Source organism: Mercenaria mercenaria, chromosome 6, assembly GCF_021730395.1.
Source record: "Mercenaria mercenaria strain notata chromosome 6, MADL_Memer_1, whole genome shotgun sequence".
In the NCBI taxonomy this organism is placed as follows: Eukaryota; Metazoa; Mollusca; class Bivalvia; order Venerida; family Veneridae; genus Mercenaria; species Mercenaria mercenaria.
In genome coordinates this window covers 64,471,119-64,486,332 of record NC_069366.1, presented here as the reverse complement: position 1 = coordinate 64,486,332, position 15,214 = coordinate 64,471,119, and the positions used below count along the sequence as shown (strand labels likewise).

The window sequence follows — 15,214 nt, the reverse complement described above, 5'->3', positions numbered from 1 at the left end:
GTTCCATCGTCAGAATGTGTAACAAATTGTTATGTTTCTTTGCACGTTTTTGTTTTATTAAAATATGCGTGTATGAATCCTTTTTTTTTATTAAAAAAAAGCGTTGAAAAGGCGTTTTCATCCTATTGTACAGACAGAGGTCGGTATGGTGGGGTGGTATTTCATTAAGTTAACTTTGTGTCTAGAATTTTCTAGTTATCAGTCATATTCTTTCAGTAACAGAGTACTTTCCAACATCAATCGGGTGCACGATGAATGGTCGGAAAATGTTTTTGTAGCTAAATTGAAGCGAGAAACAATCCGTATTGATGCTAGTTATCTCTTTCGCTTAAATTAAAACTCTGACTGTCATTTGTTCTTTATCCGTGTTTGAACCACGAGACCGAAGAATAAGTGTTTAAAGTAAACCAAAAGTCTTTCTCTCTGAAAATAACAAGAAACGTTTAAGCTTCAGAATATTTATTGTCTCCGAGTAGTAACATACCGGCCCTCATTGCACAATTTCTATGGAAATTTTATCGCTAAAACCACACAATTCTTAAAAGCTTTTTTCCAGTTTAATGCAATGACAGATTTTAACAAAATACATATACAGCAAATACAAAATAACCCGCATGTTTTCAGATACACATTGGTTAAATACATGACTGATAAGCGCATAAAATACATAGAGTAACACATAGCTATAGACAATGAGAACAAAACTAACAAATAAAGGAACATAGTGGGACACCGAAATAGAGCAATCACCGGTAAAACCTCAACTGGTTAAGTCTGTTAGCTTTGCAAAAAATCCTCATTCTGAGTTCTAAAGTTAAAAGAGTTATTCTTGTCATGTGCGCCATCTGGGGCTCCACCATGTTCTAAAGTTACAAGAGTTTTTGCCGTCAGGTGGCACCAGAATCCCTAATACACGTGATGGAATCAAAAATCATGCGTTTTTAAAATAGAGAAATTATCAGAATATATATATAGAAAACATAATAAACCAAGTACGCATGTACTTAGACCCTTTGCAGATGGAAAAACATCAAGATTTCACTCTACATTGAGTTTTCTGAACGACTCCTCAGGCGTATGATCTTGTTTTCTTTCTTTCAAATCCACTCCATATTTTTCACTAGAAAGATCTCTGATATATTCCCGGAATTCAGGGCTCATCATGTCTTCTAGCATTTCATCTAAAATGAAATTTGTAAAATTAGAGGCAGCAACATCATGAGTTTTTCCTAAACAACTGGAATCACCGACAAGTACCGACAAGAATATGTCCAATAAAGTCTTTATATTTATAATCCCTGTATCAGAAATTTTAGTTTAGGAAGTTATTTTTGTATTGTTTCTGCTATTGGCAGTTTAATAACAAGAAGCGTTGTTATCTATTTTTAAAAAAATATTCAAACAATTTGTATTAGATCACGTTCATACTTGCTGAGATGAGGATAGGTTCACTCATAACACAATCTTGTTGAAATGCAGAACAATTAAAGCATTCTTCACGATGATGATGATTCAGGTATAAACCAAACTTCTGCTATCCCGTTTTACAATGAATAAAGCAAGCATTCAATCATTTAACTCCAGAGTAGATATTTAATGTTATCAATTTTCTGTTTTGTTAATAGAAGTCATTCAGTTTACCTTTAAAAATAAAATAAAATGCTTTTTACTAAAAATGTTCGTTTCTATTTCTAAATCGAATGGCTACATACTAGCAATCTTTTCATGTGTTCCCACACGTGGCCCGTCATAATCGTCCGGCAGGTACTCGTCAGGTAACACAGACATACCTATCTCATCGTACACCTTTGCTAAGCTATTCCCATGTAAAAACATCTATAAAGTATAACATATGATGCCATATTCTATATGAAATAACAGAGCAATAGAATAAATAAAATGCACATAAAATTTTCCAATTGATTAAATATAATTGTCAAAAGCAAGGACAAAAGTACGACAGCAAAAAATCTCTTTCAAAGAACGGAGCCGCTCATTCAGTACTCCACATGGAAATAAGGAGTATATATAAATGTACACAGAACACATACACTCATTAACAAAAACATTTGCTATAATAATAGCAACACAAAAGTAACAAATAGTAGACACAAAAATACATGAACTCCTCCAACTCATGAAACTCATTTCTCCAGAAACAATAGCATTTGAGTGCCTAAATTGACAGAAATGTGCTAGCCTGTATTTGTATTTCAAATTGCAGCTGACTACAGTATATGTAGATTAAAAGTAAGAGCTAAGTGCCACATATCAACATAGCAAAGGATATGTCCGACAATAGAAACAGATGTCTTTTTCTACCCCAAAACACCTTTTCTTGGAATAGTTTTGAAATGAAGAGACACAGTATCTCAAATGATTTTAAAGCATAACAAAAGAACGAACTGCGGTAGTCTCTTTATAGGTTATGCACTTGGCTCTAAAACTCTGAATCATCAAGTGAACAGCAGTCAGTTACTGCACTCTTCATCAAATCATATAATACATTAACGTCAGCCAGCGTAATAATGTCTTGTTTAAAGAAAGAAATCTACTGTTATGCTGACCTAAACACATTTCCATTATTTCAAATATTGTGCGATTTCTTTCTATGATTATAAGGTAAAGATGACATAACAAGCAAGTAAGAAACATCTTTGGACACTACCTCTAAACAACTACTAGGGAGAATAGAGCACACAGCACACACTCTCAATCCCACAGGACAGTGTAAATATATAACACGTGAAATACCTAATACAAGCAATGGTTTCAAAAGTCACAGCGTGCAAACCAATGAAATGTTCGAGTAAAGATATAATATGTAAATAACACATATTGAAGTAGATATGTGTGTGTACTCATTGCCCTTGAAGATAGCAGAGCAACAACTGAAAAACATCAAATCCAGTATCAAAGTTGGCCTTTATATCTGCCGGTCACGGAATCCTCCAGAAGGCGATGAGATACAGTTAGAGAGGAAATCGTAGCTTCCAACTGTTTAGCTAGAAACAACCAACAACATCGATTAATCTTGAATTAGTTTCAGGTTTTGACGTTATTTCACGTAAAATAATAGCCCAATTATTCAAAATTGAGCGGTAAGAGTAGTCTCCCTGAAGCATTGAGCATAGCTAACACAGCCAGAGTCGCAAGACAAATACATTTATACGTCACTCGAACTATTCTTTTAACCCATGCTGTGAAGACTTTTACATATTACTTAACTGACTTAGCAGATTTTAAAACCGCTACAGAAACTAATAGGTTCTGCTAATCCGATCTTTCAGCTTTTGTTTCATTAGATGTGAAAATACTGCATACATTGCATCGAAAAATATTGGCTCATTGTACAAGTGAAGACCCTTCACTCTTGCTGGCATAGAATTCTGAAAATAAGAATATATGTAATTTTGACCGTTTCAAAAGGAACAGAATATTCCAGTTACTCCTAATAGTGATAATAACATACGTATTTTCAATTTCTTTGTACTAACAACAGGATTTGGTCAGATATTCTGACCGAAAATGTCTTAGAAATACAGCGTGTTATCTTATGGAATTTCAAAGTTTCTCCAGGAGGCCGGAAAAACCCCCGTACCTTAACATATTATGCCAGAATTTGCCATCTTGGCCTGGAGACATACTTTGTGTAAACTAATGTTGATCTGTACCTTAGTCCCTGTACACCTTAATCTCCACTCAACCCAGTACCTGTCATAGGGTTAGAAGAAAGTGAAGCAGTCTGTGGCTCGAACCCGGGACCCTTCGCTTACAGCGCAAATGCTCGGTCGTAAATCTACCGACCGGGCTAACTGGCTGTCAGACACATATTCTCCCCTAACGTGACCAGGTTCGTATCTTAAATACACCCCCACATACCACAGGGCGAGAAAAACATGCAGACAGTCATAGGCTAGAACCCAGGACACCTCGCTTACAGGGCAAATGCTCTATAGCCTTAGATAACCAGCTGCCTGACACATATTCTCCCCGTACGTGACCAAGTTCGTACCGTGACACACTTCCCCAAGAATAAAAAACGTGTCTTCGAATTCCAGAGGTATACACTATTACAAAGGTCGTAAGACTACCAAAGCAAGCATGCCATGGTCACCCATTGGGCGCCAACTGCCACTGGTTGAGAAAGATGTGCAGCCAGTCTTGGAGCGGTGCTCTACCGACCGAGCTTATCGGCTGCCTAACATTTTTGGGCTAACGTGATCAAGTTCGTTCCGGGACAAAAGTCATACTTACGAGGCTTGCACGAGAAACATCAACTTATAATGGTTAATCTATGTGCCAAGTTATTTGAATATTTATTCATGCAATACAATATTACTGACTGTATATAAGACAGTTGATCTTTATGTTTGAACTTCAAGTGTTACCTTGGTCTGTGAGGTAGGGAGAGGTCTTGAGTGCATCACTGTCTTAATTGTATGGATGTTTGAGCTTTGATATTTGAAAATCTGTGGGTAAATGTGATTAACATATGAAACAATATACCTGCCAAAAGTGCATTGTCTTGTTTCCATTATCATGACCAAACAATGTCAGCACGTGGTTCATAGTGATGTGTGTATTGTCCACAAAAACTACAATACTATTTACTTGTACGTTCTCATTCCTGTTTACCCAGTCAGATACCAACGTGATCGCCCGATATATATTGTCCACTCCCCACTCCATTACTTCATTCATGTCCAGTCTCGCGTAATTAAAAAATAAAATATCAAATAGATATTTTTTAAACAAAAAGACATAGTTCTATTTTTTAAACAGTTTAATATTGGAGAAAGAAGAAAGCCTGTTATCAGGTATAAATGCCGTTGTCTGACAGAATGCTACATCTGGTGTTATTTTTTTATTTTGTCGTAATACCAGTACTTTGTAAGAAGCTTTTATACATTGTATGTAATAAAATGCACTTACCACGGTTTTCAATAATCACTCTTCTGCCGTGTTTGTCTAACTGCTTAGGTATAACATAGAATCTGCAAAAAAGTAGCTTTCCCTTTAATCAAGAGTAGGAACTGGTTATATAGCACTAATTCGTTCAAAAATGTGCTTCCAAAAATGTGCTTCCGTGGTGTAGATAGATGCTATTTTTTCCATTTTTCTCGCATTTGCGCATAAGCCGGGGACCAAAAAGCATTATTTCGCTCGTGGAATGTATTTTACATAAGATAAGACACTTTTCATGCTTATATTCGCATGTTTTAGAGTTGTTTACTTGAAAACGAAAGTAGGGTGCAAGATGAGGGTACCTGACTTCAGTTGACTTGCATTTCACTGCATACTATTCAACATCCCTTTTTCTTTTCGTTTTCTTGAAGCAAATGTATGGATATCTTGTGGAAAATAGGTCTAAGACGGAGTGAAAATCTAAAACCTGTATCAAAATTGTTTTGAAGTAGCTGAATTTTATATGAAACAAAAAACAATTTCTTTTATTGGTATATAGCCTAGTGCTAATTCCACTGAATCAAGAGTAGTTAACTTTTTGCCCGTTTTCTCTAAACTTTGCCGCCTACTGACATCTGGAAAGTAAGTTTAGAGGTAATATAGGAATAATTATTTCTTTTACACGTAACATCAATCATCCCCATTGGCTGTGGTTGGAGAAATTATCTAAAGAGCACTTATCTGACATATGGCGATATTTTCAAAATTATTTTTAATTTTCAACACATGTTTCAGTCTGCACTTCGATATAACTGATTTCAGTTTAGTTCTATTCATAAGATATGTTAATAGATCTATGCAGAAGATACAAAAATAATAATGACACTTTTTCAAAGAAGAATGTAGCTTCTTCGTTTGCGTATTCACACACGCACTGCTGTGGAGTTTCATTCTGGGGAATCTGCGTTCTTGTGTGGCTATTCTTATAGTACCTTTGTCCTTGTTTCTACGTTCTAAAGACAAGCAAAATATAAAAGATGAAAGTCGTTAAAGACAGCATTTTGTTTCAAATTCTAACACGATCCGCAGCAGTTGCTATATAAACATATAGCGAAATCGCCTATACATGATTCTACGATAAAATATAGCTGTTCCATTCCACCCTACGGTTGTAACATGACTGTGAGATTCTACATGCAGACTAAATACTCTACTTTTTCAGTGCTAAGTAGTAGTTTTCTGAAACAAACAATTTCTAACTGATGAATTTGTTTGTTTATATTTTTACCGTAAGAAAATGTTTCAGCCCGTAAGTTTCAACTTCAACATCGGTGCATCTAGATCTATATCTGGACGTGTGCGTAGTTTACAATTTCTGCGCCGTAGGCACCACAAATGTCAACTAGGTTCTGCTTTGACAGTAAATAAATTATAATTCATGTTCCAATCTTCCAGACTCAAGTGTTTACGTGTTTATATGCCGCAATGTTCTGGCGTGTATGTTTCAGTGCCATCATGTAGGTGACGTGTACTATTTTTAGAAACTGCATATATAAATTTTGAATGAAGTATTTACTTCTGATTTCTATATCCGACCTTAAATGTTATTGAAAATAACATTTTCACAGCAGTAACTAAATACTTTAATTAAAATTTACTGAATAGTGGAAAATTCCGTTTTATGCAACGCTTTCTATTCGTTGGGAGGTTTTTATAATAGCATATGACCAGCCGAATGACGTATCGAGCTAAAATGTAGTGCTGTAAAATGCGAAGAATTTGCGCGGTTAGAATCGAAATAATAAATATGTTCCAATAATTTTATCAGTTAATAAAATATGGGCAGTCGTTCGGATGCGAATATTAAATCACTCGTGCTACGCACTCGTGATTTAATTATTACGCATCCGAACTCCTGCCCATATTTAATTAACTGATAAAATATAGGGACATATTTATTATTTCTTAAACATAAATTCTCTGTTGCAGGCATTGTCTCAAATATTTCCTAAAACGCAGTCACAATATGTCACTTCATAATAACTTCGTTTACTGTCAAATCATATACGTAATTTTGGTCCATCAGCATAAGTTGTTCTTTCCGATACGTTTAGTAAGCGTGACGTCATTTTGCTCTTGGTCAGTGTAACATTAAATACTGACCCCGTTGAAAATAGACCCCATGGGTCCTTTTTCAACGTTGAGAATTGACCCCGTCAACATTATACATTAAAGTTTGATCAAAAGGTTCTTTTTCAACATTGAGAATTGACCCCGTTAACATTTCAACATTAAATTTTGATCAAACCGTTCTTTTTCAATGTTGAGAAATGACCTCGCCAACACTTCAACATTAAATATTGACTAATGGGGTCAATTTTCAACGGGGTCAATATTTAATGTTACACCGGCATCGCATTCATGAACTTAAGGGAATATTGGGAAAATTTTCAAAATACATCTTCATAAAATCTTCATAAAATGTACGTAATAATATATTCAGTTGTGTCATTGTAGTACCAGAAAACTAATGCAAACAATGTAAAAAATCTTGTATTCATTGATTAAATAAAATTTTGATATATTTTTTTTTTCATGTTTTTAATGGTATTAAAGACTATAATACAAATTTACGCTTTTAGCTTGCGCAACGTCACGCGTAATATAATGACGTCAGCGCAATAAACATAATATCATTTGCTCCAAACCTCTAGGAATAAATGCAATTTGTTCCATTTAAAAGATATATTTGTAAAATATAAAATGTACTTGTATCGATTTATCAATTAAATGGTAGTCAGCCTCACGGGATCTTTGGCTGATAAATATTATTAATTTTATTGATTTCCACTGACTTCCATGACAAAGTCTACTCGCTTTACTTTTTCGATGTATTTTGGTTGTGGAAAGTTAATCATTTACTTTTTTTACTTTATTCTATAAAATTAACATGATATAAAACTATACATGTATAATTCAATGACTAACCCAGTTTTAAGGATTTCCTGTATGACTTTTTCAGAAGGGTCCACATTTCTATACCACTCTGGTGTTTTTGTTTTGCACGTCCAGTAATTCTCCAGCGTTTTTCTTGCTTCCAGCTGACCGAATTTTCTAGCTCTTAGTAATCGCAACAGAAAGCCAAAATCTGAAAAAAAGGTTTAACATTATTAAAGTAAATATCATTTATGAACAGACATACTACATAGAGCGTCAGCAAAGGCGTATGTAGGATTTATATAGGCAGATGGCCCCCGATTTTTGAAAAATAAAAAGATAGATGACAGTGTTAAAAATCGACAGTTTTCATTAAACTAAACTTTAAACTACCGAACTGTGTCGTTTTAAATATTAACACATTCTCAATATTGATGTAAAATGAGTTCAAAGTACGAACGGTACTGGCATTTTGTGTTAAAACTGCTGAATTCGGCCATTTCAGACTCAAAATTCGCTTATTAGCAACCCTTGCTTTGATTAACAATTTATAACAGCTATTACATTTGTTAATTTCATTTAATATTTTCCTAACCAGAAATCAAAGCAAGGGTTGCTAGTAAACGAATTTTGGAAAAAATGATAATATTTGTCTGGCCTTTTTCACGTATACGAGTAGCCTCCCTTGAAGCTAGGTGCTCGTTGCCAGGCAATATTATAGGTAGCGCCACTGTCAACATGTGGATGTGAAAACGAAAGTAGATTATTTATCGTGGAATAATTACAATTGTTTACCCTTCTACATGGAATTTATATGGTAAGTAGATCAAATGCCATTTTGTTGTGTTAAATAAACTAGAAGAGTATTCATTCGATTCTTTTTCAATGGAAACCGAGCAGAATTATTGACACACAAGTGTCACAACGTACAGTTATCTGTGACAGTGACACACAATCAACCTGACAATGATTTGCAGTAGTGAACAGAGATATTCAACACTTCTTTATTTTCGAATGATTTTTTTCAGCACTTGATTAGAAAATTTGACATCGTTAGAGCTTCGGAATACCTAGTAAGCGGACGATGTTTATGAAGTCGACAACAATAATGACATAATTTCATAAATTAAATGGACTGGGAAGGGGTGTCTGTTAATTTATTGAACAAGGAACCCTTAAAACGGTGGTGTTTTGGTCATAACTCTCCACCTTGATAAGACTGCAAAAGAAAGAAAAAATCTGCTGACACAGTGTTTAAATATAAATTTGGCATTATTTTTCCGATTTGTTTACGACACTACACAATAGATTCAGCCTGATGGAAGGTGTGTACTCATTGAATACATGATCTCTATGTGAATGTTTCATAGATTTACTGAAAGTAATGAAGCAATAATTTGACAAATACAAGCGTTTTACTGACTATGTTTACGTCTGCCGGCAGGGCTACAATCGTCACAATAATTTACATTTATCAGAAGCATGTTTTATATTTCCGAATCCAGGACCTGTTCCTGTTTGAATAAGTTATCCTTAAAAAAGCCGGACTGTTTCTGGAATAAATGTTGGAAATATTATACACTTATTAAATGGCTAGCTGGTCAATAGTCAAAACTATTGCCCGATGTACAAAGCATGATGTCCAATCGTTTAAACTATTGATCGGCAGGCCATTCTTTAAGTCTTTTATCATAAATTTTCATTTCTTTGTGCAATTTTTGCCTTCAGTCCAGTAAAATTTAATGTTGAACTTTAGACCGATCAATAGCTCAAAATATGGGCCGGCAATTTGAATAAGAAGGTATTACACGTGTCTTGCCGATTTGAATTGCCAAGAGAAAAAATAAAATAGATATAGCAAATCTGAGTTTTTATAGTTTTTTTTTTAAAGTTACTTATCTACAGTTTTATAACAACATGGGAACGAGACGGGCTGTTTTGACCAAATGCGAGTTTGCGGACGATTATGTACCTGTAGGTGTTTTAAGCCATTTCTGTTGTAATATCCACTGTCTAAACGACTGTACAGCAAGTATTCTATCTGTGTCATTGAGCTCGTTCAGTTCCCTCTTCGCCTTCTTCTTACTCTCCTCGTCTAGCTTGCTCACGAACTTGATATCATCTGATATATAAATAAACTTTATATCAATAGATGTAAAGTATACTTGATAGCACCACGATACCTTTAGCCTGCTGTCGGCAAGTGATTATGCCTATCCGTGCAGGCTGATCTTGATCTGCACTGTTCGCTATTTGTCTGTAAATTTTCATTGAACACCCCTTTGAATAATAAATGGTACTGCCAAAATTGAATGATGGACAAGTCTATTATAGAGATTTAGTTGGGTAAAGGTTAAGTGAAGTCCACATGAGGATTTATCAACCTGGAAAATGTTGACACCCTCGTTTGATATCATTTTTTCAAGGTTGACACATGCTTACATCGACCGAGGCTAATCGATACATCCTCATATCGACCAAAACTAATCGATAATCTCAATATTGACTGAAGCTAATCGGTACATCCTCACATCGACCGAAGCTTATCGACACATTCTCTTACTTACCAAACCTAATAGGCAATAAATTTTTTACTGTTTAAACTAGTACATATGCTTGTCATTTTCCCATCGTTATGTTCTTAAATTGTCCCATCGTCATGTTGTTATATTATGCTCAACCCTCGATTCTTTTGAACTGTGTACACCAAAAGGAAGGGACATCAAATATCCTATAATCTGTACAGAAAGGATTTTATATTGCCTTCCATACAAAGAAAATTAACTGCTTTGTTTATATGATAATATAAAACATCAATATATAATATTTTACACGTCTATGTGATTTGATTTTAAATGATCCAGAAATTTCCTTGTATGCGTACACTAATCAATGTTAGGTCGACTGTGAAGCAAGTTCTACAACTTATATTAATCACTCTCGGAGTGGGTCTGGGAAAAGAGAAGCCAGTTTCCCTTTTTCTGCTGAGCTTCAAGCAAGGTAGTAACTGGTACCAATTTTCACGTCTTTCGAGGATCGAACCCACAACCTCCCGAACTCGAAGCGAACGCTCCACCACTAAGCTATCCCTCTATGCATTTTAACGATGACTATATCATACAATAATATACTTGTTGAACGTGTTAAAAGTTCACAACACAGTAGCAAGTGTCTCCAGCAGAAGAGTCTGTATTTGAAAGGGAGTTTATTTGTGTGTAGAAGTTAACCCTCATATTTCAAATTAGCAATTGCATTACAATTCAGTTAAGTCAATAATCTATGAACAGTTTTTCAAACATTGTTGTATTTTATTTCTTATTTTGTCTATACTAACGTTTTTAAGATGGGCATATATAATTATTGTTATATATTACAATGATAAACAATACAATAAACAACGATGGTGTATAAAAAAGTTATATAGCAATAGTTTCTTTGTATTTCATTAACTAATGTTGTTTTCTCAGAAATACATGCCAATAAACGTAAATTTGCGTAGACAGGCCTCCAAGGAGAACATAATGATCACCCACTTAACTTTCTGTGTATATTGTCGCAAATCTGGATCACCAAGACGCTTGTATAACAGGGTTATAATAATAGCAGCTACTCGAGCCGAATACAAAATCCCAGATCTTAGCTACTCCTGTATATACCTCCGCTTTTGTGTTTGTCGTTTTGTTACGGAACGAAATATTCAACGTTTTAACTGTTTATCGATGTAAAACAGAACTGAGAGTAGTTTTTGTGTGCGCTATTTATAACACAGTGTTAGGTCATGAAAGTAGTCCGGCAACATACAATACAAAAGGTACAATATGGATATTTTTCCTGCCTGTTCGTATTTACTTGTAAAAAAGAAGATCAGTATTTTGACAGAATTCATACAGGTATATAATAATTTCAAATACTGTGCACTCGCATACAAAGCAAAGAAGGCGGACTTAAAATGCATTACTCTAAGAGACGGTAATTAAGTGACAAATAAATGAAATATGTTATTAAATTTTTATGTTAATTATTAATTGTTAATAATCGTTTCATTTATTCCGTGAAGACTTTCGATACTGATGACATTTTGCAGTTTAGATTTTCTATTTGGTCTTTTAATACCATTTATTCTGTGAAAGAAGTATTCCCTGGGACGTTATTTTACGTTGTATGTGAAGAGTGAAATCAACAAATGGCACGTAGAGTGGATTATGATGTAGACCGACTGTGTTTTCATTTATTTTATATGCTACAAGAGAGAAGTTTCTTCCGCGTATTTAAATGAATGAAGAACAAATATCGTCGCTCTATATATAACCCGGGGTAAGTTCCCTCTGGTGATTCTCGCCATTCAGCTACCATGTAGATAACGTCCCCGGGCAATATTTCTTTTTCCCATAACAGAATCACAGTCATTCCGTAAAATTGCTATTGTTAGACACACTCCCCAAAAGGAATGCCAAGCCCCATTCTCTAATGCATAATTTCCCCGGACAAAACCCTATTTCAAATCTTCAATTAGTGTTTAACTCCCCTTTCTTTTTCAGCCAGATGTCAGTGAGACTGAAAACAATCAAAAATGTTAGATATACAAGACAAATGATACAATAATTGTTGTAAGATGCCTTACTCTTTTGTTTTATTGAATGTTTAAATGCGAAATGAATAAAAGAAAATATCGCCTGTCTATTATCTATATGTCAACCGGTCTACATCCTCTTTGTTGCTATTACCATTGAAATACAAACAGAGGGAACATTTATTTTACGGCATAATGATTTTTAAAGTGTTTGATATATAGGGAAACATAAAAACATCCCGTCAGTATACAAAAGTCTTCACGTAATGAATGACATGATTATAAACAAAAATGAATTACCATAAACTTATAAAAGCATGTTTCGTTAATGTTTCTATTAATTACACTCTCTTGTCCGCCTTGTTCGCGCGCTTTGGTGTTCCAGATTAAAAACAACATGCGCAGTAAGTAACTAATCCGGATACTACTATCATTCACCCGGGGAAGTAGACCAGATATTGCCAGGTGCAACACCCCTTACATATGTCTTACCTTCGTCAGTTGCCATTGTCATTATATAGATAAAATCTTACCTTTTTCACATGCCATATTCCTTATTAAATAGTCAAGTATTTTTACAATGTTTTTCTGTTACACACTGTTGATCAGCTGTTACGTTTTGCTTCATAACATCACGGATATGTCGCATCGCCCGCGGCAATGCAACAATACCTGTAATTTTCAATATCGGTTTTAAAGCTGGAGTAGTTATATAACCTATGATGTAGCAAATGTAATACTGCCAAGCCCTCTTGCGAGTATTAAACTCACGGGGGAAATTTTGAATTTTCAGATTAACTGAGAAAAAGGTTATGACAGATTTCCCGGAAGCACAGAACACATCAAACAAAGTCAGAGAGCCATGCATCGCAACGAAAGCTAAAGTTGAAAGAATAATCACACATGCCCTTTCCAAAAAAAAAAAACAAAAAAAAAAAACCTATCTCTTTGGCTTTTTCTCTTTTTCTCTGTCTTTCTTTTTTCTTGTTTAGTGCCACACCGACTCAATTTTAGCTCATGTTTAAGCGTTTGACTTTGAAGGAAGACATCAGATATCAGATGCCCCGTGCATTATTTCAGACGGATATTTCGAACCCACATCAGTGAATCGTAAATGATCCGAAGTCAGCGACCTTAACCACTCAGCCACAGAGGCCCCCTAACTTTATGCAGACTCTTTTATCGTTGGTTAACCAGTACCAATATGGCCTATGATCTAGACGTCTCCAACATTGACAGCGAAGAGATTCCATGGATTCACTTTCTTCCTTTATGTGTTTGTGTGTTTGTTTTGTCATTGTTGTTCGCCTTTTTACTTTTATGCAAATATTCATTGTCTCTACATCCATACGTACACTATTGTCTCTACATCCATACATACACCATTGTACACCATTGTATCTACATCCATACATACACCATTGTTTTTACATCCATACCCACATCATTGTCCCTACATCCATACATACACCATTGTCTCTACATCCATACATACACCATTGTATCTACATCCATACATACACCATTGTTTCTACATCCATACACACATCATTGTCCCTACATCCATACATACACAATTGTATCTACATCCATACAAACACCATTGTTTCTACATCCATATGTACACCATTGTCTCTACATCCATACACACACGATTGTTTCTACATCCATACGTATACCATTCTCTCTACATCCATACGTATACCATTGTCTCTACATCCATATATACACCATTGTTTCTACATCCATATATACACCATTGTCTCTACATTCATACATACACCATTGTCTCTACATCCATATATACACCATTGTCTCTACATCCATATAGACACCATTGTCTCTACATCCATACATACACCATTGTTTCTACATCAATACATACACCATTGTCTCTACATCAATACATACACCATTGTCTCTACATCCATATGTATACAATTGTCTCTACATCCATAAATACACCATTGTCTGTACATCCTTACATATACCATTGTCTCTACATCCAAACATATGTAACTGTCTCTACATCTATACATACACAATTGTCTCTACATCAATACATACACCATTGTCTCTACATCCATATACAGTCAAAACTGTGCTAACGGCCACCTGTAAGTAGCGGCCACCTGTCGACAACGGGCAACCAGATTTTCCCCCGTCGAAATATAGTCATAAAAAGGCCGTGAATAGCGGCCACCTGCCGACCGCGGCCAGCGGCCAGCCAAAGTCCTTCTTATAGACGCTAATTACTCTGAACAACGGTCATTTTTTTCATGCGTCGGCCGCTCATAATTTTCCCGCTCATAATTTTCCCTAATCAGCGGTCAAACTTCAAAGTCTTGATAAAGAGGTGCTAAATTGGCAACTGCCCCCCTTATTAACGACATAAAGAGCAATCGGTGTTATTGATTGTTTTTGATCGATTGTTGAACACGTTCTGCAATCGATAATATGGTTGATAATTGAGTTGTTTGTACATTGTTAACCGCTCTTGGTACACCTGCAGTTTTTCACACTTTTTAATGAACGGTGAAGTGCTTGTAATAAATGAGCAATTTCATAAAATATATTCATTATGTTAATATCTCTCATTCGAATTGTGTTCAAAATACCAGTCAAACGTTACTAAATTAAGTGCTTACTTATCATAGAAAAATGTCGAAACGGAACTTTCTTACGTTAGAAAAAAAGTATACACCATTGTCTCTACATCCATACATACACCATTGTTTCTACATCAATACATACACCATTGTTTCTACATCCATACATACACCATTGTTTCTATATCCA

The 15,214-nt window shown here is 35.1% G+C and overlaps 1 protein-coding gene across 4 annotated transcripts; it reads right to left on the bottom strand.

Annotated features, from left to right (window-relative positions):
- Window positions 1-67: 67 nt before the first annotated feature.
- On the bottom strand, window positions 68-13,774 carry LOC123548576 (alpha-tocopherol transfer protein-like). Of its 4 annotated transcripts, XM_053546159.1 has the most exons (7): window positions 12,949-13,774; window positions 9,818-9,967; window positions 7,897-8,056; window positions 4,936-4,997; window positions 4,510-4,711; window positions 1,713-3,389; window positions 73-1,181 (listed from the first exon to the last, which is right to left on the bottom strand). In XM_053546159.1, the coding sequence occupies exons 1-5, from the start codon at window positions 12,962-12,964 to the stop codon at window positions 4,701-4,703; spliced, it is 399 nt and encodes a 132-aa protein (XP_053402134.1). In that variant the 5' UTR covers window positions 12,965-13,774; the 3' UTR covers window positions 73-1,181; window positions 1,713-3,389; window positions 4,510-4,700. The 4 variants fall into 4 exon arrangements, with proteins under 4 accessions (XP_053402133.1, XP_053402134.1, XP_053402132.1 ...); XM_053546158.1 differs by having other exon boundaries at window positions 68-1,181; window positions 4,510-4,997; XM_053546157.1 differs by lacking the exons at window positions 9,818-9,967; window positions 12,949-13,774 and having other exon boundaries at window positions 1,713-1,836; window positions 4,510-4,997; window positions 7,897-7,981.
- Between the last annotated feature and the right edge of the window lie 1,440 nt (window positions 13,775-15,214).

Excerpts from the sequence above, each read along its gene's own strand:
- LOC123548576 (XM_053546157.1), bottom strand. The coding sequence starts at position 4,704 with ATGAATGAAGTAATGGAGTGGGGAGTGGACAATATATATCGGGCGATC. Across the intron at positions 1,837-4,509 it reads AGACAATGCACTTTTGGCAG|ATGTTTTTACATGGGAATAG; the intron begins GTATATTGTTTC and ends TATACTTTATAG. Across the intron at positions 1,182-1,712 it reads AACACATGAAAAGATTGCTA|ATGAAATGCTAGAAGACATG; the intron begins GTATGTAGCCAT and ends ATTTCATTTTAG.